Source organism: Acipenser ruthenus, chromosome 45 (assembly GCF_902713425.1).
Source record: "Acipenser ruthenus chromosome 45, fAciRut3.2 maternal haplotype, whole genome shotgun sequence".
NCBI lineage: Eukaryota > Metazoa > Chordata > Actinopteri > Acipenseriformes > Acipenseridae > Acipenser > Acipenser ruthenus.
In genome coordinates this window covers 6,628,615-6,654,485 of record NC_081233.1, presented here as the reverse complement: position 1 = coordinate 6,654,485, position 25,871 = coordinate 6,628,615, and the positions used below count along the sequence as shown (strand labels likewise).

Genomic DNA, 25,871 nt, shown 5'->3' with positions numbered 1-25,871 from the left:
TGACTCATCCGTATCATATTCCATAATCTTCAATACAAATATCACTCTTCTCAAATTCTGTGTCTTGTGGGTTTGTTCTGAACTAATGAAAAATGATTATGGTCACAGATCCATTTAATAGCCAGTGGGTGGATGTGATCCATTTTTGGAGGCCCGCTTTCCTGTAACAATCTGCAACAGAGTGTATTTTGTTCTCTCTCCATTACAAAAGGCCCACACACATTTTCAAATCAATCCCAGAAGGGTGGCAAGGTTTCACAGAAACAACAAACAAACAAATAAAAAGAAAATGGATAAAAACATTGTATGAAGCAGCAGAGCAATGTAAAAGATTTTTTGCTGAATCTGTTTCTCAAAAATCACACTGAATGAACACATACAATATCGACCTTGCACCCTGTTGAGTAATTAATGTGTCTGTGTATTTACGTGTTTCGAACAGTCTTAACCTGTTTTTCTCCCTGGTCACCCAGACTTAATTCCGTTCTACCGCTGATAACCAGGTAATTAGACACCAAATTACAAAGCTGTCTTTTCTTTTAAACCGCCTAAAATAAGAAATCGCTATGACTTAGTCTTCAGCATCTGAATCACGTCTCAGAATCGAGCAGGCTGGCAGGCAGAGCGTCAGGGGACTAGCGAGTGAGCAGAAGAATCAAGGTCATTTACATATTAATTTGAAAAGCGAGAAAGAGATCAACTTTGCTGGGTTCTCTTTCACTTTTAATGGGCCTGAAATCTTATTCAACAATGTAATCTTAGCAAACCCTTTAACCTGTGGATCAATCATCTATTTCCAATACGTCCAGTCCCCCCCCTCCCCAAGTTTCCAATACAGCACATTGATCTCCTTAATTGAAGCATAAAGCAAGACTGTTTTAAACAAACCACTAAATAGGATGTGAATGGATCTTTATTGATCCACACAGCACTTAATGGGCGCATCCTACAGATGTCAGGACTGCCCAGTCCCTGACCACATTCCGGCGCCTCCTTAAGACTCACCTCTTCAAACAGCACCTGTAGAACTCCTCTGTTTGTATCCTGGGACACTATCACCCTTCATGTAAATGTGCTTTATTTTGCTCTTATCTGCCCCCTATTTTACTGCATTTAATCCTGTACTTCAGAATACTGTAATCTGCCAAGTGTTTAACCTGTAGTACTTTGTATTTAATCACATCCTGATGTAACTATCACTATTTAATCATATCCTGATGTAACTATCACTATTATCTGCTGTATCATTGAATTGTGGTTTGTCACACTTGTACTTTGCTTGAACAAAAGTTATTGTATTTCTTGCTCTTATTGTATTACTTGTATTGTAACACTTGAAATGTATTTGCTTACGATTGTAAGTCGCCCTGGATAAGGGCGTCTGCTAAGAAATAAATAATAATAATCCCCCATAATGCATTGCCTGGCAAGCAATGCTCCAAGCCTACTCTGATGGGTTGAGACCCCCAGATCAACAGTGTTTGCCGACACAAAAAGTTAAAAAGAAAGTTAAAAAAATGACATGCTGTACATTTTCAGTTCCGGACTCAAAACGCAAAAAAACATGATATCTAGAACTACACTAGGATTGTGAGTTCTGGTTCATGTTTCATGCCCCATTCAATTGGTTTAATCAGCTGTAGAACTGGATATCGTGTTTTACAATGAATGCTTACTGCAACACGTGTTTTTAGACCAATTTAGCGAACATAAGTGCACAACAGGTCAGACTACTGAACTAAAACTACTTTAGGTCTGGATTTGGACTAAAAGTGCAGTAAGCAGCTCTTCTCTGTACTGTGCACTGAGCGAAGATACATGGGTTTACAAAGCAGTCCCTAGCCACAATCTAATGGAGCTCAGATATTTGCCACAATAAACTGCCTGTCTACTCAATCAAACCCCACCCCTTGTGCCATGGCTGATTCACTTTCACCGAGGTGTGAAAAACCGAGCATCTTAACAAATGCCCTCCATGCCAGAAGATGACAGGACTAGCAAGGCTGCATTGTTTTTGTAATGCTATCGTAGCAGAACACACACACGTCAGAAACTCAGAGTTTAAAAAAGGGTCACACGGCTAGACGCTGCTAATGGAAAATGAGGATACCGCATGTTACAGCTAAAACAGCTAAATCACCAGACTGCAGCTTTTTTTAATGGGCTTGCTACAAATAGGAAATTTCAGCTTTGCCTACAATATACATTTTAATGCGTCCTCGGTCATCTCTGATTTTAGAAGAAAAATGAATTTTTAATAAAAGCGTTCATTTCTAAAACATTAGTTTTGGTTCAAAATAATAATTGCAGTAAACTGATGGAAGTTCATTTTTGGTATTATAAGTGCATCATATTTTAACATATATTCAAGCATTTGTTTTTAATCTAAAGGATGTAATACTGTTTATTTTGATTATCTGAGGGTATACAAGAACAACCCTAACCCTATCCCTAAGCACAATAGCTCCTTTTTTACCACATGCCTAAATAATCAGTTCATATCAGCAAACAGCTTTTATCTAAACGAAATCAGAAAAGAATCCCTTATTTACACATTTCCAAATCAACCCTTCCGGGAAGACAGAAGTTTGTTTTCTTACGCAGTACGAATAGCAGATTCTTTGGATGTATTCTCTCTCATCTACTGTAAGTGGAACCGTATATTTTCTTCTCAATACATCTGAAAACACTCGAAGAACCAGACATCTGCAGTTTAACGACCCCTCGTCTATAAGCCTAGTGCCAAACTAGTCATTTCACAGCTGCCAGAACAAACAGATGTTACGGATTTCAGAAATACCTTTAACCCTTTCCTCAGGAGTCGACACAAGCTGGTAGCGACTAGAATTCAGAACTGAGGCTTCATTTGACTACTTCGGGGGGGGGGGGGTTACAGCACAAATACAAGTATCTCTTAAACAACCCTGACAAAGCAACCTTCTCTATCCAGGGGATCAAGAGGTGGTTTGGGGTTATGAATGTAACACCTTGACCGTACATTGAGACTCATCATGGATACACTGGGGGTCAAAGCTGATCATTGTTCCCAGATCAGCGTCTCTCATTATGTGTGAAAGGTGAGAACGGGAGCTTCGATAAAGAGCTTAACGTGGTCTACTGACCGCAGGATAAAGGCTCATCTGAGCGGTCTCCACAGTCATCGTCCAGATCACAGGTCCAGGATATGGGGATACAGCGTCCACTCGCACAGGAGAACTGATTGGGGGGGCACGTCCGTGCTGGGGAGAGAAACACACTCAATTTAGCTGCAGTATCTAGGGGGGTGGCACTTTGGGTAGTCTCAAGGAAACTGCAAAAAAAAAAGAACCCCTGACTTTTTTTTCCTTGCCTATGTGACCAGCTGTAACTAGTGTCATTCACACCCCTACAAGGCTAATGTCCAATACAAGCTAAATCACCTCATACACATTCCTCTTAACGGGACATTCCTTATTAGGAGATACTTCACACTATCAAGTGGAGTGCACATCACCCAGCCTGCAAATCAAAACTCATTTCAACATCGAAGCCATTAAGACATCTAGTTGAAATGTCTGTCATTACATTTACGAAGCATCTGTTTTGTAAAGAACTAGCTCCTTTGTGAAATGCATCGATGCAGGTGAAACCACATGGGCAGAGGGGGTTTTCATAGGGATACAATAAGGAAGAGATCTGGCCTGAGCGGAGCATGCCATTACCTGAACAGGTGGTGTTGGACTCATCCTCATCATTGCCGCAGTCGTTATCCCCGTCGCAGAGCCAGCGAATGGGAATGCACCGGTTATTATGGCATTTGAAGCGGTCCGAAGGGCAGGTGTGCTGATCTGTTGTGGGTCAAACAAAATGGGATTGGTAACTGACGGGACGTCGCGTGGAACCAGCAACCGTTTAAGGGCCGCGTTGGATTGAGTTGGTGGACGCCCGCATCACATCGCTGGCTTGTGGCATCAAGGAGTTGCATTATAGATGGCAATGCCTAGTAAAGTTATTTCATTACTGATGAGAAGTTTAAGATTAAAAAAAAGACAAATCCTCTCATTTCTAGTAATTCCAAGGATGGAAACAAGACTCCCATTGCACAGCAGTTTGATGCTGGTTTTACAAGAGTTTAATCACTGTTACCTACACACGGTGGCCAATCAAGCTTGTAACAAAACCTGGAATGGGTGAAACTGCTATGCAATAAGAGTCTTCTTTCCATCTTTGAATCCATCTCTGAATCAAGTTTGTGATTGAAGGGAATTTCCAATCAAGTTTGAAATTAATTAATGGCCGTTTACTGTTCCACGATCTCCACCACAGTTGTGCTACATGTGTGCGGGGGGTCTCTGTGTTTGTACATGCAGGTATGCTGCACTATGCCTCCCTGCTCTGAGTGGCTCGTTTCTAACAGCCCTGCAGATGAAGGGGTGAACGTACGGCAGAGTTCAGGAGCCTCGTCGCTGTTGTCCAGGCAGTCGTTATCTCCGTCGCATTTCCAGCGTTCCTGGATGCAGCGGTTATTCTTGCAGGCAAACTCTCCGGCCTGGCACTGAGGGGGAGGGATGTAGGAGGGGTTTGCTGGGGATCAAACACAAAAGACAAGATTCATACAGCCCCACAACCTGGCTCAGTTTCCACTGTGTAATCCATGCTACCGCTTCTGCTTAACAGTGATATATCTAAAACTGTACCAGACACCTTTTGTGTCCAATTATAACAATGCTTATCATAACACTTTGAATTTGAGACAAGGGCCATGAAAAATGTACCAGTGTTACATTAGGTAATCAATATCCACTTTGGCACTGAGAAAGTCATCTACAGTAAAAATACATAAACTCAAAACAAACAGAAAACATTGATCTGCTTTGCTCAGTTTCTTACAGCGTTACCAAATAACTGCAGTATGGTTTTAATATCACATACTACTGGAAAGATCCCACCCTTCACACAAAATCTTGGGACAGCCACAAGTCTGATGACTTGGCATCTAACACAGTGTAGTGAAACTAGTGACTTAAAACAGCCTGCCATCACAGTACTTGAAAGCGAAGCGGTGTACCTTTGCAGCTGACGTTGTCAGAGTCCAAAATCTGATCCTCGGCACAGGCACACTGCCTCCCGTCAGGAATGGCCAGACACAGACTGCTGCAGCCTCCGTTGTTCACTCTGCAGGCATTGGAACCTACTTCCCATGACAAACGGCACGTTACTCAGGACTTCGTATAAAGGCAGAAACAGCAGCAACAGCCACTGCCTGTCCATATCAATAAGGGTTGGAATGAGGCTTTTCCAAAGAGAACGAATTAAGGATTGCTTTCTTGGTATTCAATAACAATGACTTGCCTGTATAAAATTACACCTGTATTCATGTACTGCAAAACATATAGAGGATTGCGTAATCGATTCCTTGAACAGGTATCTTGAATCTGATCTGCATATCAATGTAATTGAGAAGCACACACATGCACAGTCCTGTCTTAAATATAGCAGTGCACAAATGTATTAGAGCACCCCATTGCTTCTGTAGTTTATTTGTTGTGCATATTAAATCAAACCACTGGAACTGAAAATCTTGGAAAATGTGTCCAAATAGGCAAATTAGTGCCTGTCTAATTTAATTGATGACTTTAATAGGCCAAGCATGCAATTCATTTAAAATAGCAAGAGAAAAGAAACACAAAGCCACAAATGCTAAAATGTACGAGGCTTTTCAGGAGTTGTTTAAGATGCCTAATTAAAGCACAAAGTGTTTGAACATATTCACACACAAGTGCCTATTGTTTCTATATCACTGATTGCTGACCGAAAATTGAAATTCTCTCACCCTGATGTTTTCACGCAGGTAGGTATTGAAAGGATATAAATGCCAAATCTTGAGGTGTTCTAATAAACGTGCACCCTGCTGTATAGCTAGCTGTGCTGATTCAGGAGCTGGCTGGTAAGCCTCTTCTCTGTGGGATACCTTGTTGCTGCTGGGCGTCGTACATGCGGATCTCGAAGATGGGCGGACGCTCGTTGCGCAGCAGGGTGACGGTCTTGGTGATCTGGTCCAGCTTGTAGATGCTGCCGCTGCGGTACTCATTCCAGAACAGGAAGTTGTTGTAGTGGCACAGGCCAAAGGCGTGGTTCAGTTCGTTCCCTTCGTACACCGTCTGCAGCACGAGGAAAGAAAGGAGGAATGGGCAAGTCTTCCTTTTAAACCTGGAATGCCTAACTGTGAACAGCTGTGCCAATAAAAAATATTGAATGCTTCCAAAAATATACATTTAGTCTGTAATTTTAATTCTGGACCTGCTTTTTATTTAACAAAAGGAGAAACAATGAACTTAAGTGCTTGAGCGGTCTTAAATAATATCTTTTTTTATTCAAGTTTTGTAGAATTAATACAGGTGCCGTCCGTAGTAAGCTTTGAATATCTGAGTCTAGGTTTTAAAACTCCATGTTTGAATGATGTGCGTTTCCTTTAAACCCTGCAATGGGAGACCTATGCAGGTAATGGCACAGGTATTTATTATCTGTATGAACTGTAATGTCAAACTTTTCCCATACATCGTTCTGAGTTCCTGTGTACAGCCTATGAAACACAAAGCAACTTTTTCTATTGCAAATTGCTGCAGATTATATTTTTAAGCAATTTTTCATCATGTGAACAGCTAGAATATCTGAACAACATTGATTTGAGATACTTCGTAAAAATTGCATTTTATGTCCCCTACAACCAACTGCATCAAAAAGTAGCCAGGGAAATTTGCCTGGTGTTACATGGGCTTCAGAATCCACCAGCCATTATCTGAGCCTGTAAAATCCTAGTTGCCAGCTTCACAATTCCAAAGTAATCATGCCGTGACCTTTCAACTCTGCAGGCCCACCAGTGATAGCATGAAGCAGAGTTGAAAAGTCAACGCGTTCTTCCCAGCTGCTGACCTTGCGCTCTGTGTTGTTGAGAAAGACCATCTCGATCCGGTCGTAGTAAGCGTCTACCCAATACAGGACTCCACCAGGGATGTCCAGACTCAGGCCGTTCGGCCAGAGAACAGTCTTGGACGTGAGGAAGACATTGCGGTTCGAGCCGTCCATCCAAGCCCGCTCAATCTTCCCACGCTTGCTCTCTTTGGGGTCCTCCTCCCAATCCGTCCAGTACATCCACCTAGACCAGGAAGGATGTGATCAGATACAGTCCAAGCAAAAGGTGACCAGCTAGTCTTACACTTCATTTCACCTGAAGGGTCCAACTGTCCCACCATGCCTTCAACACTTTCTTTCCAGTCATTAAGCAACCAGCTGCCTCCCCTAATGACTGACATTAGCCAGTGAAATGGGCTAGAAAGTACAAACGACAAGAGACTACGTGAGAGGATGCCAAACAGCAAGCATTCTTAAATTTAGTACTTTTTTATGAAAAGTATGTTTACTATAACTGCACTTACAAGATCTAGAACATAAAAGTTTGAGAACGAGAAAAGGCCTTTCGGTCAATCAAGGCTTGTTAGCACACCAGTCTCCTCGACTAGGGGGGACTCATTTAAAAGCACAGAATCTAGTCTTTTTTTAAAATGTTCCCAGTGTTTTAGATCCTACTACTTCACATGGCCGGCTATTCAATGCATTTAAAACTCTCTGTGTCAAAAAAATGCTTCCTACCATCTAAACTTTACTCAGCTTCCATTTATGCCCTCTTGTTCTATGTGCTAAATTTGTAGTAGCGTCTTGGGTTAACTTTATCTATACCATCTGATTTTAAAGACTTATCTGCCGAGTGAAAGGAAGATGCAGAGAATAATTTCACTTCCTATAACCTTCACTCCCTTAAGGGACTAACAGAAAGTGTTCTTTGTGACAGTTCCTTATTCTGCCTTTAAATCAAGGCAATTTAACATGACTAGCCCAGGAACAGGATAAGGATATGAGATACGAGAATATGAGTTACATAATGTCTTAAATTGGGCAGACTTAGTTCTGCCTTTATCAATTAGTGAGTACAAAAGAAGTCTAAAATCAATCTGAACAAAATAAATGGATTTAACTAATAGGCCTTAAATGCCTAAAACAGCTATTGTGCAAGGAAAATTACCGTCCAGATCTTAATCTCTGCTTAAATAAAAGGCAATGCATGGATTACAAGTTTTTCTGGTGTTAAATAAAAAGCTTGTCTAGACCTTTGGTTCTAATAAAGTCTCAACCAAAGTTTGATGTTAATGTAATTACCTAAACTGTAGTCAAATACTGTGATGATTTTTTTGGGTTTTTTTCCAGGAGCGGGAGTAACAAAGCACTCTATCAATCAAGGATTAAATCTGTATTTGTATAAGCCCTGATGTGCAAGAACATTTTTATTCCAGCCCGCAGACAAGACGACTCTGCAAACTCTAAATCACTTGCATTCATGAAGCGCTCGGATCCTTGTTAAAGATTTCAATGCCGATGAACCCCGTGCTTTAAAAGGGTCACAGGGGCAGCTTTTCAATTATGGCGGATTTTACAAGCAATTTGCATTAGCTGTAATCAGTTTTACACTGCAGTAATGCCTGTCAATACCGTAGATCAGGGGCAAGCTTCTTTATAGAGGGGTGAAATTAGGTTTGTCTTTTGTGTCAAATAAGGGAACTTAAAAATACATGAATTGGTTCGGTTTCAGGTTTAAGGTTCAAAAGTGTTTGATTTAAAAAATGTGTACATTTCGAATACATGTTTAAGTGATTTGTATTGCTAGACCCGTTTTAAGATTTCTACAATCACAATTGATATACCTTCCAGTGTGAACAGTAGGCTTTTCTTTAAACTGGAGTTCAAATCTTAAACTACCTTACCTAAGGTAACATGGATAGTCCAAGATTAGTGCTAATCAAGGAGTTGGAAACCTTAAAATGTTTTAAATCTTCATGCAATTCATCTAACCATCTTAAATAATTTGATTTTAAAATGATGTATTTCAGTGTCTGGTTGCTATCCTTTCTATAAGACTCAAAGAGAAATATTTCAGAAGACAATGCAACTATAAATCAAACTAATAATGAGTATAATATGATCAGTGAATACATGCGATTTAGCAATAAGTTGCTAATGGCTGTATTTAAAATATATTCAAATATAAAATTTTAAACAGTTTAAAAAACATGTGAATTTTCCATTATTGCAAAAATCTAGGTTACACCCAAGTGAACTTGTGTAACGAGTTGCATAACCATGTCATCCACAATGTCCATACTATCTACCATCTAGTTACAGGTCACAGGCAGTTTAAATAGACATGCTACAACAGTGGCACAAAATCTCTCCAATTGCACAATTGCACACAAAAACGCTTTGCAGCATCAACACCTATACTAGCGGGCTACTTTCCTTGCACTTTCAGATTGAGTGGACTGGTATTTAAAGAAGACTTGATAGTAAGGATTGGAGCCTACATCACCCATTTACTGTCCCCATGCTTCAACAACCTTCAAGCCGGAAAGTCATCACAGCGTTTCTGAGTTTTACACTAAGATTAGTTTGTCATTTGCTAGATAAATCTATTACGGTCAGTGCAACCAAGCTAACACAAATAATGATTCATTTAAAATGTTGAAAGGGAGCGTAGATAAATAATCAAAAATCTGCAGAGAAATGAACAGCAGCATAGCCAAAAAGAGGAAACTAATGATTTCCGCTGACTGACAAACAGGTCGAGATTGCGAGGGTGGTAATCAGAGTGACAGGGCAGGTGGCCAACCGCGTCGCTTCGTTTCACCTGGGCCAATTTTCCAATTTACTCCCGTCGTTGACATTTGCGAGAGATAAATGAAGATACATTTAAATATCAAAAGGAGCCCATTAATCACAGACTGTATAAAAAGAACAGAGGTAATGATGTCGGGAAGAATGGGGGAAAAATGGGCCCTGCCACTGAAACAATGCAGCATCGCAAGACAGGGGTTGTGTTGGGAGATAAAGGCTGGTAGGAGATCCAATGCATGCTAAATAGACACCAGCAAAGCACAGTTTTACAAGGGCTGGTTTTTCAATGAGAAGCACTCATACTGATAGGAATGGCACATATAGTTCCATTAAAAGGCCTTTTATAATACAGAGTTGGAAAAACGAATCTAGTCATTGGTTTATTGGCTTTTATTTTGCGATTCTCAATTTATCTTTGATCAGGTTATTTCTGGCCCTGCGGCCCTGTTTGAAGTCTCGTGTACTAGATTAGAATTCTACATCTGTTTTGCTCTTTGATTAGAACGTTTTTTTTCAATGTCTATTTTACTGTGTGTAATAATATGCATCTTTTCAGTTGTATTTGAAGGGGTTTTTAGAAGTCTACCCATTTGCTTCTTTTTGAATAAAGTTTTTTCAATGCATTGATTGATGTAGTTAATATGCATCGATATTCCCTTTATAAAAGTTTACCATTGTAAAAACATAGCAGTGTTATAACAAACAGTGACAGCATGGTAAAGCATAGGTAAGCATTATAATGCATAGCGAGTTATGGTGAAGCATATTAATAAACTTGGCAAACCAGTGTAAACTATGGTAAATGCAAAGCATAACCAGAGGGAAAGCATGGTAAATCTGCAAAATACAATGCAAAAAAAAACTGTGTTAAAATTCTCTAAGGGTCCATTAGGAAATTGGCTGCTGTTTTGAAAGAATACAGTATGCTGAGGTTGCTGGTTTGATCTCCATCTTCGCCCAGAGGAAAGGACGTTTAGGAGACCCCTTACCCATGGAGCGGATCCACAACAATAGCCCTCGGGTGGGTCATTTTGCCCTCAATCAGGGTCTTTCTGGTCTGGGAGGCTTTCTCCAGTCGGGCCACGCTGATGGTCTTCTTGGGGCCATCGTCTGTCCAGTAGAGGTTGTTCGCCATCCAGTCCACAGCCAGTCCTTCCACAGTGTGGATCCCTGGGGAAAACACAGAGAGGTGGGGCTAGAAAACTAACCAAACTGTCCAGAACTAGTGCCAGAGTGTGGCTTTCTTCATCCACAGATTCATATTAAATCACCACAACAATAAATGTTTAAAATATAAAAGTCAGGTACAGTAGTTGAAGATCATTTAATATAATTATTCCAGTGAACAAATCCTTATACAATGCTCTCTCTCTCTCTCTCTCTATATATATATATATATATATATAAACAACAACACACATCCTCATTTGTAACATAGGTATCTGTGTATGGAAGATTTATCAAAAGTAATTGGAATTTAAAAAGACTACGTATGTTTTCCATTGGGCAAACTGCAGCCAACTTGTCATCTCCATAGCAAATGTACAAAAGCAGGCAATTTGCCAGCAGTGGGAAATGGAACCAGTCCACGGTTGGTACTGGGTGCCTGTGACGTACCGTCCTTGAGAATGGTCTCTCTCTCCGTGCCGTCGATCTTCTGCCGGCCGATCAGGTAGCTGGTGGCGTCGGCGAAGAAGATGAAGCTGGTCTCCGCGTGGAAGTCCAGGGCACGGGGGTTCATTAGGTTCTCAATGGGGATCATGTACTCGTCAGGGACCTTGGCATTCATATCCATCCCCCGGATAATACCCGGGCGCCCCTTGCCATAGACCAGGAACAGCTCGTGCTCAGGTTCTGAGTGGAGGGGAAGCGGGAATCAACCCATTAACCCTTTCATGCATGAAATATTGAAAATAGCTGGGAAAAAATTACAGCCATGGCCAATAATTTTGCATCACTCTATAGAATGAACGAACTTTGCTTCGTGATGTCGAATGAAATCTGCTGTATAATGTTACGTTAACGTATTGAATTGCATACCACTTAGTAGTTTTCCATCTACAGAAATCGAAAAATGTGACATTTTTAAATCTAACATGAAATACTGTACTACTATTATGGTTTACGATATCATTTTGTAGTTTCTTTGATTACGATGTTAAATAAAATATCTAAATTATATATATATGTATATATTTATTTATTTTTTACTTATTTTTTTTATTATGTCTTAATCCTAAAATTCTAAGTGATTCAAAACTTTTGGCCATAGCTGTAGTGTTGGACATACAAAAAATATATTTTTCATTGAAAACATTTGCAATTTTTTTCCATTGCTTTGTATGGGGAGTCGGCATCCTCATATGAGGTCATCATGCATTTTGCGTCTTCCATATGTCCCCATATAAAGACTAGAAGCGTTTTTTATCCTTCTCTATATGAGGTCATTGTGCATAAAAGTCAACAGTGCAAGTGCACGTTTCAATGGAGATGCTCGCTCCCCCTGGCTCTGTGGTACTCACTCTTGCAGGACTTGCCATCGCTGCCCAGGCTGAACCCTGATCTGCAGCGGCAGGTCCGAGTTTTGTGGCTGTTCCCCAGCAGACAGATATCAGAGCAGCCGCCCGCCTTGCTAAACTGGTCCGGTTCACAAGCGTGGCTTCTCACTGCACAGGATGAGAGAGGACAGCTCAGAGGTGGAGATTCAACACACATACAAACCAACAGCAATTCACATTTCTACAGCGCCTTCCATCACAAGGACCCCAAAACGCTTCACACAAAAAAAGTAGTTAAAACCTTAAATTATAAACCGTCTAATACAGAATTTGATAAAACACAAATTACAAAAATGTGATTTTAATTGTGGAAATTAGTAGAAATTAGAACAATTAAGAGTCTAAAACTAAAATTGTAATTTTAAAAAAAAATTGTAAAATGAATTGTCTATTTAAAAAACAAATAAAATATGAAAAAAGGGCAAGCCCTTGCTACTGATGAAGATTCGACTTAAATGAAACAAAATTACACACATAAATTGTATGTGCATGTGAGCATGTGTGTGTACAGTATATTGCAATTTTCCTTTATCGTTAGCCCTTATACAGTATAGAGCAGCCAAAAGACATTTCAATATTACAGCGATTTATTTTCAAGGAGAAAGGGGAGATTGGCGTTCGAAATACGAACAGTTGAATGCATCAAATAAAAGACGAACGATCAAACCTTGCAAGGCAGTGGTTTAAAGTTTCAAGCGTGAAGGCATTAATCCCTTAGGCTCCATACTCTAAAATCTGCAGATAACTTAAACTGCATTTTTGAGGAAATTAAAAATCACCTTGGCCTGACCAGATTAGATCATTTTTTATTCTCAGTTCCCGTTGCTGAGAAAGCAAAAAAAAAAAAAAAAAAAGAGAAATCCCTGGTCAGGGCGTAAGCATGCGCCTGCCAGCTGCAATATTGCACATTTCAAGTATACTTGAAAACACTTAACGTTTGGGAACCACTTTATAAAAATAAAGAACAAGCCTATGGCTTGCTGATCCAGCTTCCTGATCCAGAGCACGAAGGAGGAGATCCCGCTCGCTCGCCGCTTGCACTCACACACCCCCAGCTTGCATCCTCAGAGCACGGGCTGAATACCAGCACACTGGGGTCAGTGCATTCAGATGGCAGGCTTGAGCTCTCTGTACTAGTGACATTTACTATAGACCACAGCAAACAGTAACACCACTTCAGTGTTGAGAGCCAAGGGGCTACAGCAGTGGTCATTTTTACAATACTAGAATGAACGGAACATGCTAGGGATGTCCAGAGTTTTAATCAAATCAGTGCGCAGGATCTGTGTGTTTTCATTTTAGTACAGTGCACCCTCATTATTTCCCTAATAAGGTAAATTCACACGACTGTGCGAGGGACCTTCACAAATTCACATTGTATTGATGTCAGCAAAATATAAAGGAAGTTGATATTACATTTAGATGTGGGCTGATTTGTTTTGCAGTGGCAAAACGCATGACATGTACAGTAGACAGCAAATGCAAGGTTTTGATTCACCAGGGAGGATGACTTGATTTAAAACAAATCGAGTCACCCCGTTGCTTCTGTAGTTTAGATTTGTTGTGCATATGATATCAAACCAATCGGACATTTGTCAAAATAGGCAAGTTATCTAATTTACTTGATGGCTTTTTTGAAGTTGTTTGAGCTGTTTAAGATGCCTAATTAAAGCACAAAGCGGTCTAACATTTTCACACGAGTGCCTTCTGTTTCTATATCACTGACCCTGAGGTTTTCATGCAGGTAGGTATACCATATAAAGGATGGCAGATCTCGAAGTGTTCTAATAAACTTGCACACTACAGCGTTGAGGTACTAATTATCACAATTCAGAGTAATAGAAACTTTCAAAGGGTGCAGAAGAAGACGACCACTTTTAAACGAGGTGACTCGAGTTTAAAGTGCTGACTCAAATTAAAACAGGGGCTGACTTGCTACTATCAACTAGTGCAGTGTTCTCATTGAAATCTATGCATATTCTAAATTGAAGTACTAAAAAAAACAAGCAATGAACCAAAAGAGGAAAAGGGTGGGGCGACAGGGATGCTATTGCTTGGTAAGGCAATGGAAAGAAGACTCTTACTGCATAGCAGTTTCACCCATTCCAGGTTTTACTATGAGCTTGACTAGCCCAAGTATATAGCTAACAAGCACATGTGCGTCTTATTAAACTCGTAGTAAAACCAGGGTCAAACTGCTATGCAATGGGAGTCTTGTTCCCATCCTTGCAATGGAGGCATGGTAATGGAAATCCGATGGGGTAGGAGTAGTTAACCCACCCTCTGGTTGTCGTCTCTGGTGGTACACATGCAGGGCACCCCCCTTGTCCACGCGTGTCACCACCTGGTAATCAGAGCTGTTGAATCGGTTCACCCGGATCACGCTGGTCTTCTGCTGCATGTTGGCATTGTCCGAGTTGGTGGCATACAGGTAGTTCTCAAAGACAGTCAGCCCATACAGGTGTTCAATCTGGAGGAGAACAGAACCACGGTCATGTATGGATAAATCTCATTCAAGTTACCGTATCTAAGTGTTATGCAATGGGATTTCCATCCCTGCTTGATGATCAGCAAAAGCGATATGCCGTCAAACATCAACCCAAGCAGCCCTTTCAGCCCTTATTTTTTAAACGTTGCCAATAGGATTTATTTTTTTATAATCTAGGGTATGGATTATTTATTATCTAAAACTACTTCATAAACAATATAAGGCCCCTTAATGGTATAAAAAAGGAAGCCGAATCTACCGAGTAGATGATTAAGAATAATAATAATCCACTTATTTATGGTATTGCATCACCATAAATCATTATTACCCACATATGAGCGAACATTTAATTTTGCCTACATATTAAACCATATGTGGGTGGGTGAGATGTTCCCAGTCCTTTGTGATAATGTACAGTCTGATCTTTAAGCAGTTCCATTCTGCACCAGAGAAACCCACAGTGCCTATTTAACACAGCCTCCAGTTTAAGAGCAGGAACTTAATTAAACATCATTACTTCTGAGGAGTTGACAGCTGAATAGTATATAAAGTACTGTTAATACAATCAGGAAAGCAAAGCAGTAGAACGCAGTTACAAATCAATAGCTTTGCTCTCCTAATGAGTAACAAACCTAATAAAAAGGGAGCAATTGATGCCCTAGTCTTGCCCCCTGTGTTTAATTTGGAAACGCTGGGATCACGGTACATTCCATTAAGCAAATCAGGCTTCAGGACAAAATGTCCCACTCTGCATTAAAACCTTATTCCAGTTGGCTCAGTGGTCTTTATTTGACTTCCCTTTGACTTGTAAACCAAGACATAAATTGGGATCTGTGAAACAAACAGCGTATGTTTTGTGGTTATTCTCTAATAAATTTCACAGATAAAAAAAAACGTCGCAATGGATTTGCCGTCATTATTTGTAACGTGTAGCCGACACGGTAACCTGCATGCAAGACAGATTGAAGGCTGTCCTCCACTCACCAGCAGCCCCTGGATAATGGTGTGCCGGTTCTTGCCCTCGTAGTCCACCACCTCGATGTAGTCCAGGTAGGCGTCGGCCCAGTACACCAGCCGGTTGACCAGGTCCAGCGTGATGCCGTGCGGGAACACGATCTTGCTGTCCACCAGCTTGGTTCGGTTCTGTCCGTCCATGTCGCAGCGCTCCACTTTAGGGATCTGACCGTAGTCAGTGAAGAACACTTTCCTGCAGAGAGCATTCAGAACAAGCACATCAGAAACCTCCTTCCTTCACCGAGGCTACACAAGCAAAATCAGAGAAACATGAAAAAGTGACCTACAGATATGGCCAAAAGTTTTGCACCACCAAGAATTGAGACCTACTTTAAAATAAAAGCCATTTTAATCTTTAACATCATGTCAAAGAAACTACAAAATGATATCGCAAAAGTCTACCGGAAGCCATAATGGCAGTAGAGTATTTCACGTTAGATTTCGAAATGTCACATTTTTCAATTTGTGTCAGTTTTTAGTGAAGTATGTGGAAAACTACAAAAGCGGTATGTAATTCAATATGTTAACATTATTCAGCAGGTTTCATTCAACTTTATGAAGCAACGTTAGTTAATTCTATAGGGTGATGCCAAACTTTTAGCCATAACTGTACATGCACATATGTAAAAATGAAAGCTTGACATAGGTCAGACAGATGCCTCAATATACACCCAGACTCTGACATCCTTAACTTGTGTTAAGGAATGTCCTGAGCAAGTCAACACAATTGAGGGGTGTCCTAGAAAAACAGGATAACCCGCATTTTAATTTTCTTTAGCCTATACTTGCTTCATTTTTTTTTTTTTTTTTAAACTGCAACGTTTGTGGGTTATCGAGTTCATCCACCACAATTTTCCAAAATACACAGATGGCAATACTAAGCAAAAAAAATTATGACAAACACACACATTGAGCAAGAAAAACCTCCGGAAACCCAACCTAATAATTAAAAATACAACATTACTGTACTCTACTGTAAAAACACATCTAAGCTATTTCCTCCACATGGACAAATGGAGAGAGGAGTTTTGCACATTATCAAGGTTGTTCAGATAAGCGTATGTCAAAATCAACGTTCGGACAACTTAGGTTTTCCTATACTTTAGCGAGTTTGGCAGAATCATATTGTGGTGGCTGTACTCTATACACACCCACACACAGTATGTGTGCCCTTGACTATGCAGAAAACCTCCCTCCCCCATCAGCTAGGTCATCATCTATACCATGCAATGCACAGACAAGATTGGGCAAGAACACCTTTCCCCGAAAACCATTTAGCCCAAAACTAGTTCTCCTTTTGCTGGAACAGCTGTTTAAGATAGGACTGACTCAGCAGTCTGGTTTAGCTTTATTACTCTTTTTCCCTTAAACCTCCTAAAGACATATGCTTCCTGTGGTTTGGGAGCTGTAATCTGTTCAGCATGTGACAAGTGAGCAGTGGTTTATTCTGCAGGGCTGGCTCTCTGGCTGTAGCACAGGGAGAGGTGGCTGGAGACGCACCCACCCCTTCCTACCCCACCCACTCCTGGCTAACTGACTGCTACCGTACTGCAGGATCGTTGACTAGAGTAGAGAATGGATGGGAATTGGTTTGAAAAGACTTGAGGCACTGCCTAGTCCCTAGCGGAGCTATTTAATTCAGTTTTTCTAATCGGGGATCCCAATAAGAAAGGCTTATAAAGTACAGACACTTACCCCATTGCTGGATCCAGGGCTATCCCCTTGGGATTGTATAGTTCCAGGTCAAGCAAGGTGACGCATGTGTCCCCGTTCTTGTTGCACACAAATATTCGGTCATCAACGTCATCCACAAAGTAGAAATTTCCTGTTAGCCAATCGATGGCCATCTGCTCGACATCTGAAGACAGAAAAGGGACAGAAAGGGGTCGGGTCACTGTGATGCACGATCCATAACAATTAGAATTCAAAGTCAATGGGCTGTCATAAGAAGAATCTGCTGTACACGCGTGCAGAATCTTTCTGTCATAAACTGCCTGCAGCTACAGCATAATGTCATTTGTGTCTTCGATATCTCCCTGGCTGATTTTATTTTTATTTTTTTTTAATTCCCTCATGTTAAAGCATTTTCATTTCCAGAGAAAAGGACGCGCACCGCACTGATTCCCATTAAGACAACCGCTGTATCGTAATTCAAAAGAAAAGGAATTCATTATAACACTTCAAAACAGCCACAGCAGATTAAGTACAAGTGAAACAATGATCTTTAAAGTCTTCCTAAATACTGCATGCAAGTCTTTAACGAAAACCTTTTCCAATGCATTAGGGTGATTTTCATAGCTTTTACTCTGAAGCGTAACTCTCCCTTTCAAGGTAATGAAAAATAACCATTGTTAAAATACCTAAATTAAATGAAATGAAATTAAATACTTGTACTTTCTAGTTAGGGTCCACATTAAAAAATGACCGTGTCCATCCATCTGTGACACTACATGGTGGTCACGAGAAATGATTTGATTTTACACCAGTCCTCACCAAAAACGTTCTCACACAGTCCTAGCCTCCTATACATGTTTCAAACTGCCTTTGGTTATTATAAGACTCAATTTAATCGATTCTGAGGACCCTCTGAAAGTGCCTGTAATTGTAACAGGCGTCTTTTTTTCTTTTCTCATTAAAAAAATAATGGGAGTTAAAAGCTGCACCTCATCCCAGTATTAAAAGAAACACAAGAGTGACAATCTGTTGCATATTCTTAGCTGTAAATCAGACGTACCCCGCAAAGCACCAAGCTAGATCTGTTTTATTGTTCTAGATAGAAACCCGATTGAATATGGAACAGCCAGGGGCTCAGTCACATTATTATTATTATTTGTTTATTTAGCAGACGCCTTTACCCAAGGCAACTTACAGAGACTAGGGTGTGTGAACTATGCATCAGCTGCAGAGTCACTTACAATTATGTCTCACCCGAAAAGATGGAGCACAAGGAGGCTCAGGGTCACACAATGAGTCAGTGGCTGAGCTGGGACTTGAACCGGGGGACCTCCTGGTTATAAGCCCATTTCTTTAACCACTGGACCACACAGCCTCCTACACATCTGCTCTGTCATGACCGATCCCCCATCAGAACAATATTAAACGCGCCTTGAACTCACGGCATGTCTGAATGCCTCTGCAGTAGTGCTTAGACAACGACAGATATTAATGTCACATTCAAATTGAAAAATGTCTACTATAATTTTCTTTTCGCTTACAGATTCAAATAATTTCTTTACTCTTTCCGCATCTGATTTTCAAACCTCTTATTAAAAGAGAAGGGTGAATGGTAGCACTTTGAAAATATCTATGCGTTGTCATTTTTCAATTTGAAAAAGGAGCTGCTCGAGAAAGTTGCTTAATTGAGAACGCTGGAGGAACGGCCCCTTGTCTCCATCTGCAGGGAACAATTAGAATTGTAGATCGAAGCCAATTTAAGTGATTAGCAGGAATTATCCCACAGAGACACTGACGGCTACTTTATCACCACATACTTAAAAAGCTCATAACAATCTCTTATGTGTACGAGTCAATAGTCTGTTTGTCAAGCTAATGAGTTAATGTGTTCTTAAAACTGCCCAGAAAACCAAAGGGGGATGAGGGAGCAGTTCAGTCTCCATGCCTCAAGCCTGCCCTGGACTAGAGGGAGCACCCTTTCTCTAAGGGGGTGAGGGAGCAGTTCAGTCTCCATGCCTCAAGCCTGCCCTGGACTGGAGGGAGCACCCTTTCTCTTAGAGGGTGAGGGAGCAGTTCAGTCTCCATGCCTCAAGCCTGCCCTGGACTGGAGGGAGCACCCTTTCTCTTCAGGGGTGAGGGAGCAGTTCAGTCTCCATGCTTCAAGCCTGCCCTGGACTGGAGGGAGCACCCTTTCTCTTCAGGGGTGAGGGAGCAGTTCAGTCTCCATGCTTCAAGCCTGCCCTGGACTGGAGGGAGCACCTTTTCTCACTGGGAGGGGTGGAAACAGTTTAGTCTCCATCATACATCCTTCAAGGGTTGAGGGAGCATTTCAATCACTTGGTAATATGCTGCTGTTGAAGACTTACGCCAAGGGACGTTTTGCTTGCCTTTTAAAGTAGTAAAGTGGTAGGGAAGCCAATTACTGTAAAACAGACAAACAACCTGGCAGCAAAGCGGCTGTATATATTGGAGGTTAATGGTACAAAGGAGCTGTTAATAATGTGCTGACTGACAGCGTCACTGCTGTAAACTGACAGTTCTCAAGCGGTACGGCATGCTGGCTTCCTGTTTAAAACAGTTCATTAAAGCAGGTTAGGAGAGCTGGGAGGTGCATTACTCAAGAATCAAAATCGAACCCTGTGCTGTATGTACTTGTTTCAATCTATAAACTGTATTCCTGTGACTTCCACGTTGGCTGCAGAAGCAGGAAGGTTTAGTGAGCAGTGTGGACTATGTGGAGCCACATTGGTGTAGGATTTACCCTCCAAGACCCGTACAGCATTCAAAGCACATGTCTTTGAGAAAGCCATCCATTTCTTTTTCAGACACTGGTTTAGGTTTTTTTGTGTGTGCATTTTAAAAGCATTGAGTTTTACAAAAAAAAGAAAATAAATGTAGCTTCACCTCTTAAAATGAGCTGATGTTTATAGCACACCCCACAATCAGACTACAGCCCCCCAGGGGTTCAAACAAGTGAATTTTCATAAAAGTAAGTAGACCGCTTTATTATAAATTTTATTTATATATATATATATATATATATATATATATATATATATATATATATATATATATATATATATATATATATATATGTTTTTAACCAGAAAATGCTAGGGTTGATGTCATCAGAATGGCGTTAGACAGAAATGTTACATTTTAATTCAAACAATCAATTCAATTTAGTTTTTAGTTTGTTTTTTTTTTGTGTGAAGGCTGCCCAAGAAAAAAAAATGTTCCAGGAAAAGGCTAGTTGCAACACATCCAATTTTATTTGTTTAAAAAAAAAAAAAAAGTCTGATTCACTCAAATGATTTCGATTGCGACAGAATATCACTTGGGGTTAACAGAGTTCACCAATCCCTCTGTAAGCTCCCTTTACTGGAAATCAAACACAGACATTGCCACATCTAATCCAACTGTTAAGCAAATTGGGTACAAATCACAAAACAGTACACCTGCTGCTGTAAATAGTGTGTGTGGGGGAATGTAAGGTTGGCAGTGATGGGGTTAAATACACCTCTATCAGAAATCACAGGTGTGGCCATTCCCCAATTAGGTCATTGGTGCTAATTGGGGAGTGGGCACATGTATAAAAGGAAGGAGAAACGCTTTGTCTGGTGAAGGTTGGGGAGTGTTTTGAGGTGTGTCTGTGTACGTATAGCGAAGGCGGATGCCCAGCCTACAGTAAGTTTTGTTTTGTTTAACCTTTTATTTTGGCCCTTTTTCTTTGTATTTGTGTTTATTAAATGTGCACTCTAGTGCTTAAATTGCTCTGTTTCCTGGGAACTAACACCTGTGCCCACAGCGCTATCCTGTCACACCTGTATTATAGATGTTTCATTTATTTATCTAAACAGAAGCTGTTGACCTTATTTATTCATTCACAATCATATATTACGAGGTAAAGCCTTTTAGATAATACTTTCAATATTGCTATAAACGTGGGTAACGGCATTAGCCAAAGCAGTTGTTCACCTGACTTGGTTTGTGGTTAAGGTTAATATACAGAGAGGGGCCTGGTAATGAGCAAAATCAGTTACCAGTTGAACAGCGATGCATTATTTTTTTTTAAAATCATGGAAGGTCATCAGAATTATACTTGATGGAGATCTTAAGCTGAGGGAACACGATACCACTTTGTGGATTAGAACTTGGTTTCAGGCTACTGCATGGCACACCAGGGTGGACTTGGGGTTTGATGCAGCAACGTTGCCTCAAACTCTGTCTCCCAGTCTCCCGGAACCAGGTTTCAAGCCACTGTTGCTGAAAAACTGTCTCGGTGTTCCCTCAGCTTTAGATCCAGGGTTGGTAACCTTGACACTTTCGTTCCATCCCACTGCAAGGTCCAACCAGGTACCCTGATGACACCATTACATTTTCAGAAGGTGTCAAGCAAATAATTAAGAAGCTGGTTCACTCAAAAGCCCTGCAATGGAATGCACTGAAATAGCCATGGTTGCATCCCCCATACTTTAGATGATTAGTGTGGGTTTGACCAAACTGGATGGGCCACTATTCATACCTCCTCATTTACAAAAGTAAAAAATGGAGTTCCACTCATAACATCTCTATTGGTAAGGAAGGAATGGCTGACGCTGTGCAATAGTAAAGCGACCCATATCAACAAACGATACAACGGAACACACGCTTGTCAGAGTAGCGTGACTAATTAAGTTCACGGTAAAACCTGGAAAGGCTCAAACTGCTTGACAAGGTGGAACCAGCAGTGGTCATTACTCTTCTGCTAGCAATACGTTCTGTATTTAAAAAGCCAATAGTCAAACTTTTTTTTTTTTTTTTTTTTTTTTACATGCTTGGCGAAGGAGGTTCGTAAATGTAGCTGGGAAACATTTCTGCAAGCCTGAAAAGTGACAGATTGTGTGTGTGTGTGTGTGTAGAGAGAGAGAGGATGTGAATTCTGGAGTGTGGCCACTCGGCTGACTCACTATCACAAGACGGCACCAAATAATGACCCAATGTATGAAAACAAATGTAATGAAGCACAAGGGAGAGGACGGTATTAAGCAATTGAGCAAGTTTTGCTGCAAACAGTGTTTTATTTCACAACCACATCGACACATTTCCTGGGACTCTAATTTTAGAGACACTGGTTCTTATACGAATGTAATCTGACACTCCTAGTTGCTGCTTCTGTGTAGCTTGTTGGGTGTTGTTACCAGCGAAATCAGGACCATGGTAAATCTGTTCTGAGCTACTTAAGAGTAAATAGTTATACCTCTTCAGTAGCCAGGACCCTCCTGGCAGGTAATCAATTATTCCAGCATGTATTGATTGGATAAGAATTATGTCAGTAACAGACACCTCCCCTTCATGTAGAGCCATCAGTATGATGAAATAGCTGATGAACATGCTCTATATCATGAGTTGTCCAGCTACATGCTGTATCACAGATGGACAAATGCATGGACAGACAGATCTAGGTCACTATTGGAGGACTCGTGGCTTTTGGCTGGAAATCTAAAGCTAAATAAACTTCTTGGTCTAGTATAGGCAAACACCAAATTTACTCCCTCACTCCACCCTCAAATACTATCTACTAGGGGCGTGCCCAAACTTGTATTTTCTGAATAATTACCTTTAAGACATTTGAAGTGGTTAGGTTTTAATTAAATGGAATAAAACCACCATTTTTTCCTTTTGATAATTTTTTTTAACTTTCCTTAGAAATGCTTCAGCTCTGCAGTGACTTGTGGGATTGTACTCCTGGGCAAGGTGTTATCTATGATTAAACTCTGACAAAGAAATACATATTCCAGTTTCCACAGCGGTAGTTCAAGTTAGGTTTAATGAAAGGTCACGTTCACGTGACGAAACAGGTGCATTTGCTAGTTTTGCAACATATTTTCCATTTTCAGTTTACGGCCTTGGACCGGCAATAAAAATGTGTGTTTTGATCTAGTTAATACCTGCTGACAAATACTTCTAAAAGTGAATTACTTATCTATGATTATACAGCTCCCTTTCCAAGGGCACACCTTCACCGATCTCTAAAATCAAACCCGAGCTTCTTGAACTGCATTACCACCCCGCTGAGCCACCTTGAGCACTGTCCAGCAACAGAAGAGCTGACTGCTCTCTTTTAAAAGCGAAAAGGAAATAAAATTAGAGCCACTTCATACTGAAATATGTGCATCCTGATCCTCTGGGATTTTAAGGCATGTTAATCATTTTCCGTGTATGAAAGCAACATGCAGGATAATCCATATAAGCACACACCCCACCCCCTCAACCACCACCTTCAACAATACAGCCATTATTCAGTTCAGAGCTATGGCCGCGAGTTTATTTGGAGAGCGATGGGGCTTTGGGAAGCTCAGAGCAGCTGGATAATGCAGGGCAGTACGCCTTTGCTACTTTGTCTATTTTCACAGCTGGAATCCCTTTTCTTTTGGCAGTCTCTTTCATGATAACCCCCTTCTCTTTAAACAATTGTTAATCGCCACCATTACTCTGGTATTTGGTACCGTCTAGTGTTGGTGCTATTCTTCTACTGGAAGCAGGCCTTCCATTTTGCTGAATGCACGTTAATATATACAGTCAACCTCTGTCTTCTGCTAGAAAAGATAGAGGATTCGCATTACAGGAACTGAGAAGTTGGTCTCATTGCACACAGTGCCACTGATCACAAATTGGGGGGGGGGGGGGGGGGGGGTCAAATTTTACTGTATACCAAAGGTAACCACAGCCTTTTACTTCTTTCATAGAGCAAATATTTTGCGGATTTTGAAATGAAGACCTGGCTGTGCAGCAATATTTGAATCGTAAAAAAAGCAGAATAGTAAATTCCCAAGTGGATTTAAAAAGGATTCCAGTTGCTCGTTCCAAAGTCTGAAGGCACTGATTAGCAGAAATAGTGTGTAACACACGGTAGCTGTCATCCAGCAATCACGCAGCATGTTCTTCCAAGTAATGCTTTTTTTTTTTTCCCCCTGAGTTCTTGGCTTGATAAATGTTTCTCTCTCCGTCTCTAGCAAATGGAAACTGTCAGGATGCCAAGTACTGCCCTCCCCCACAAACACTAAAACAAATTAAAACCATATATTTCTTTCTTTCTTTCTTTCATTCTTTCTTTTTGGGAACTAAAAAGATAACTGGCTGCAGTCTGTGGTTTCTGGGAACTGTTTCTGACTTTTTGCATCAACCGATACAAAAATGTTTCTTTTACCAAACCTCACATTTCAAATTGGGTTTGAAATTTTTGGAAGGGCAACTAACTATGGGTATTGCCTTGGCTACCTGCAAGAAGGCTTTATTGAGAGCAGCATTTACATCAACGTATAGATTGATTGCCCCTTACTGACTGCCTGCCATATCAAATGTACATATACATATTGAATTACATACTGCTTTGTAGTTTTCCATATACTTAATGAAAATCTGACAAATTGAAAAATGTGACATTTCGAAATCTAACATGAAATACTGTACTACTATTATGGCTTCCAGTAGACTTTTGCGATATAATTTTGTAGTTTGATTACATGACGTTAAATAAAATACCTAAATGATGTTCATATATTAACCTTTTTTTGCTTCTACATAAAAAATGATAATATCACGTAATTACGTGATGACTATCACGTAATTTCGTGATAGGGAATTATCATGTAAATATGTGTTAACAAATGATCACGTAATTACGTGATAGGGGTAATTTATGGGGGCTTTATTACAACCATGTTGTTTGAGTAGATGCGCTGTAAATAGGATACAGTAACTCTAATAAGCACATGTACTGCCCTTACTCATGAGTAAATCCTTTACCAGCTTTGGAAAAACAACAGTGCGATCACATCTGTCTATGCATAATGTTTATGCCGTTCTATAAACTGTTGTTAAATTAAACGCTGTTTGTTTTAAAACATATTTTTGGTTGTACCATTCATTTACTAAGAGTATACAAACAGGAAAAAAGTATCATGTGACACACTTGCAGAAATTGAACGTTAAGCAAAGATATTCTATTTAACAAGATACTCGATTAATCTGTAGAGAGGGGAGTTTCGCGTGGCCGCTGCAGATCCACATTATAAACACACAAGCACAACAACAGCGTGTAATGTCTTCAGGTTGAGCATTGAAGTGAAAAAGAGAGACTTCATTTTCCAGCTTCGCTTCCCCTTTTCACAGCTGTACTTGCCCTAAGCCCGTAATGCTGTTGCACTGCGAGACAGTACAGCAGCCACGTATACGAAATGTCCTAACGAGAAAATAAAAATGTCACATTTTACGCCTGGGTTTTCAACTTTTACTCTAAAAATCGGGACAAATGGCGTCCCAACAGTACCTCAAATCGGGACGCGGGACAAAGCCCCTAATATCGGTACGATCCCAATTTTATTGGGACGTCTGGTCACCCTGTCTACAGTAGCAGTACAGTACAGCGATGCGTGTATTAAAATCGCCAACAA

At 40.5% G+C, this 25,871-nt stretch overlaps 1 protein-coding gene across 2 annotated transcripts in view; it reads right to left on the bottom strand.

Annotated features, from left to right (window-relative positions):
- Positions 1–25,871, bottom strand: part of LOC117966955 (low-density lipoprotein receptor-related protein 1) — a 137,050-nt gene that overhangs the window by 59,288 nt on the left and 51,891 nt on the right. The window contains exons 7-18 of one of the 2 annotated variants that reach the window (XM_059013235.1): positions 17,458–17,620; positions 15,733–15,955; positions 14,541–14,730; positions 12,225–12,368; positions 11,320–11,556; positions 10,692–10,872; positions 6,913–7,135; positions 5,951–6,140; positions 5,048–5,173; positions 4,423–4,563; positions 3,702–3,827; positions 3,123–3,239 (exon numbers count right to left, since the gene is read on the bottom strand). In XM_059013235.1, the coding sequence (XP_058869218.1) occupies positions 3,123–3,239; positions 3,702–3,827; positions 4,423–4,563; positions 5,048–5,173; positions 5,951–6,140; positions 6,913–7,135; positions 10,692–10,872; positions 11,320–11,556; positions 12,225–12,368; positions 14,541–14,730; positions 15,733–15,955; positions 17,458–17,620 (2,061 nt within the window). The remainder of the gene's footprint in view (positions 1–3,122; positions 3,240–3,701; positions 3,828–4,422; positions 4,564–5,047; positions 5,174–5,950; positions 6,141–6,912; positions 7,136–10,691; positions 10,873–11,319; positions 11,557–12,224; positions 12,369–14,540; positions 14,731–15,732; positions 15,956–17,457; positions 17,621–25,871) is intronic. The other variant, XM_059013236.1, reaches the window with a different exon arrangement.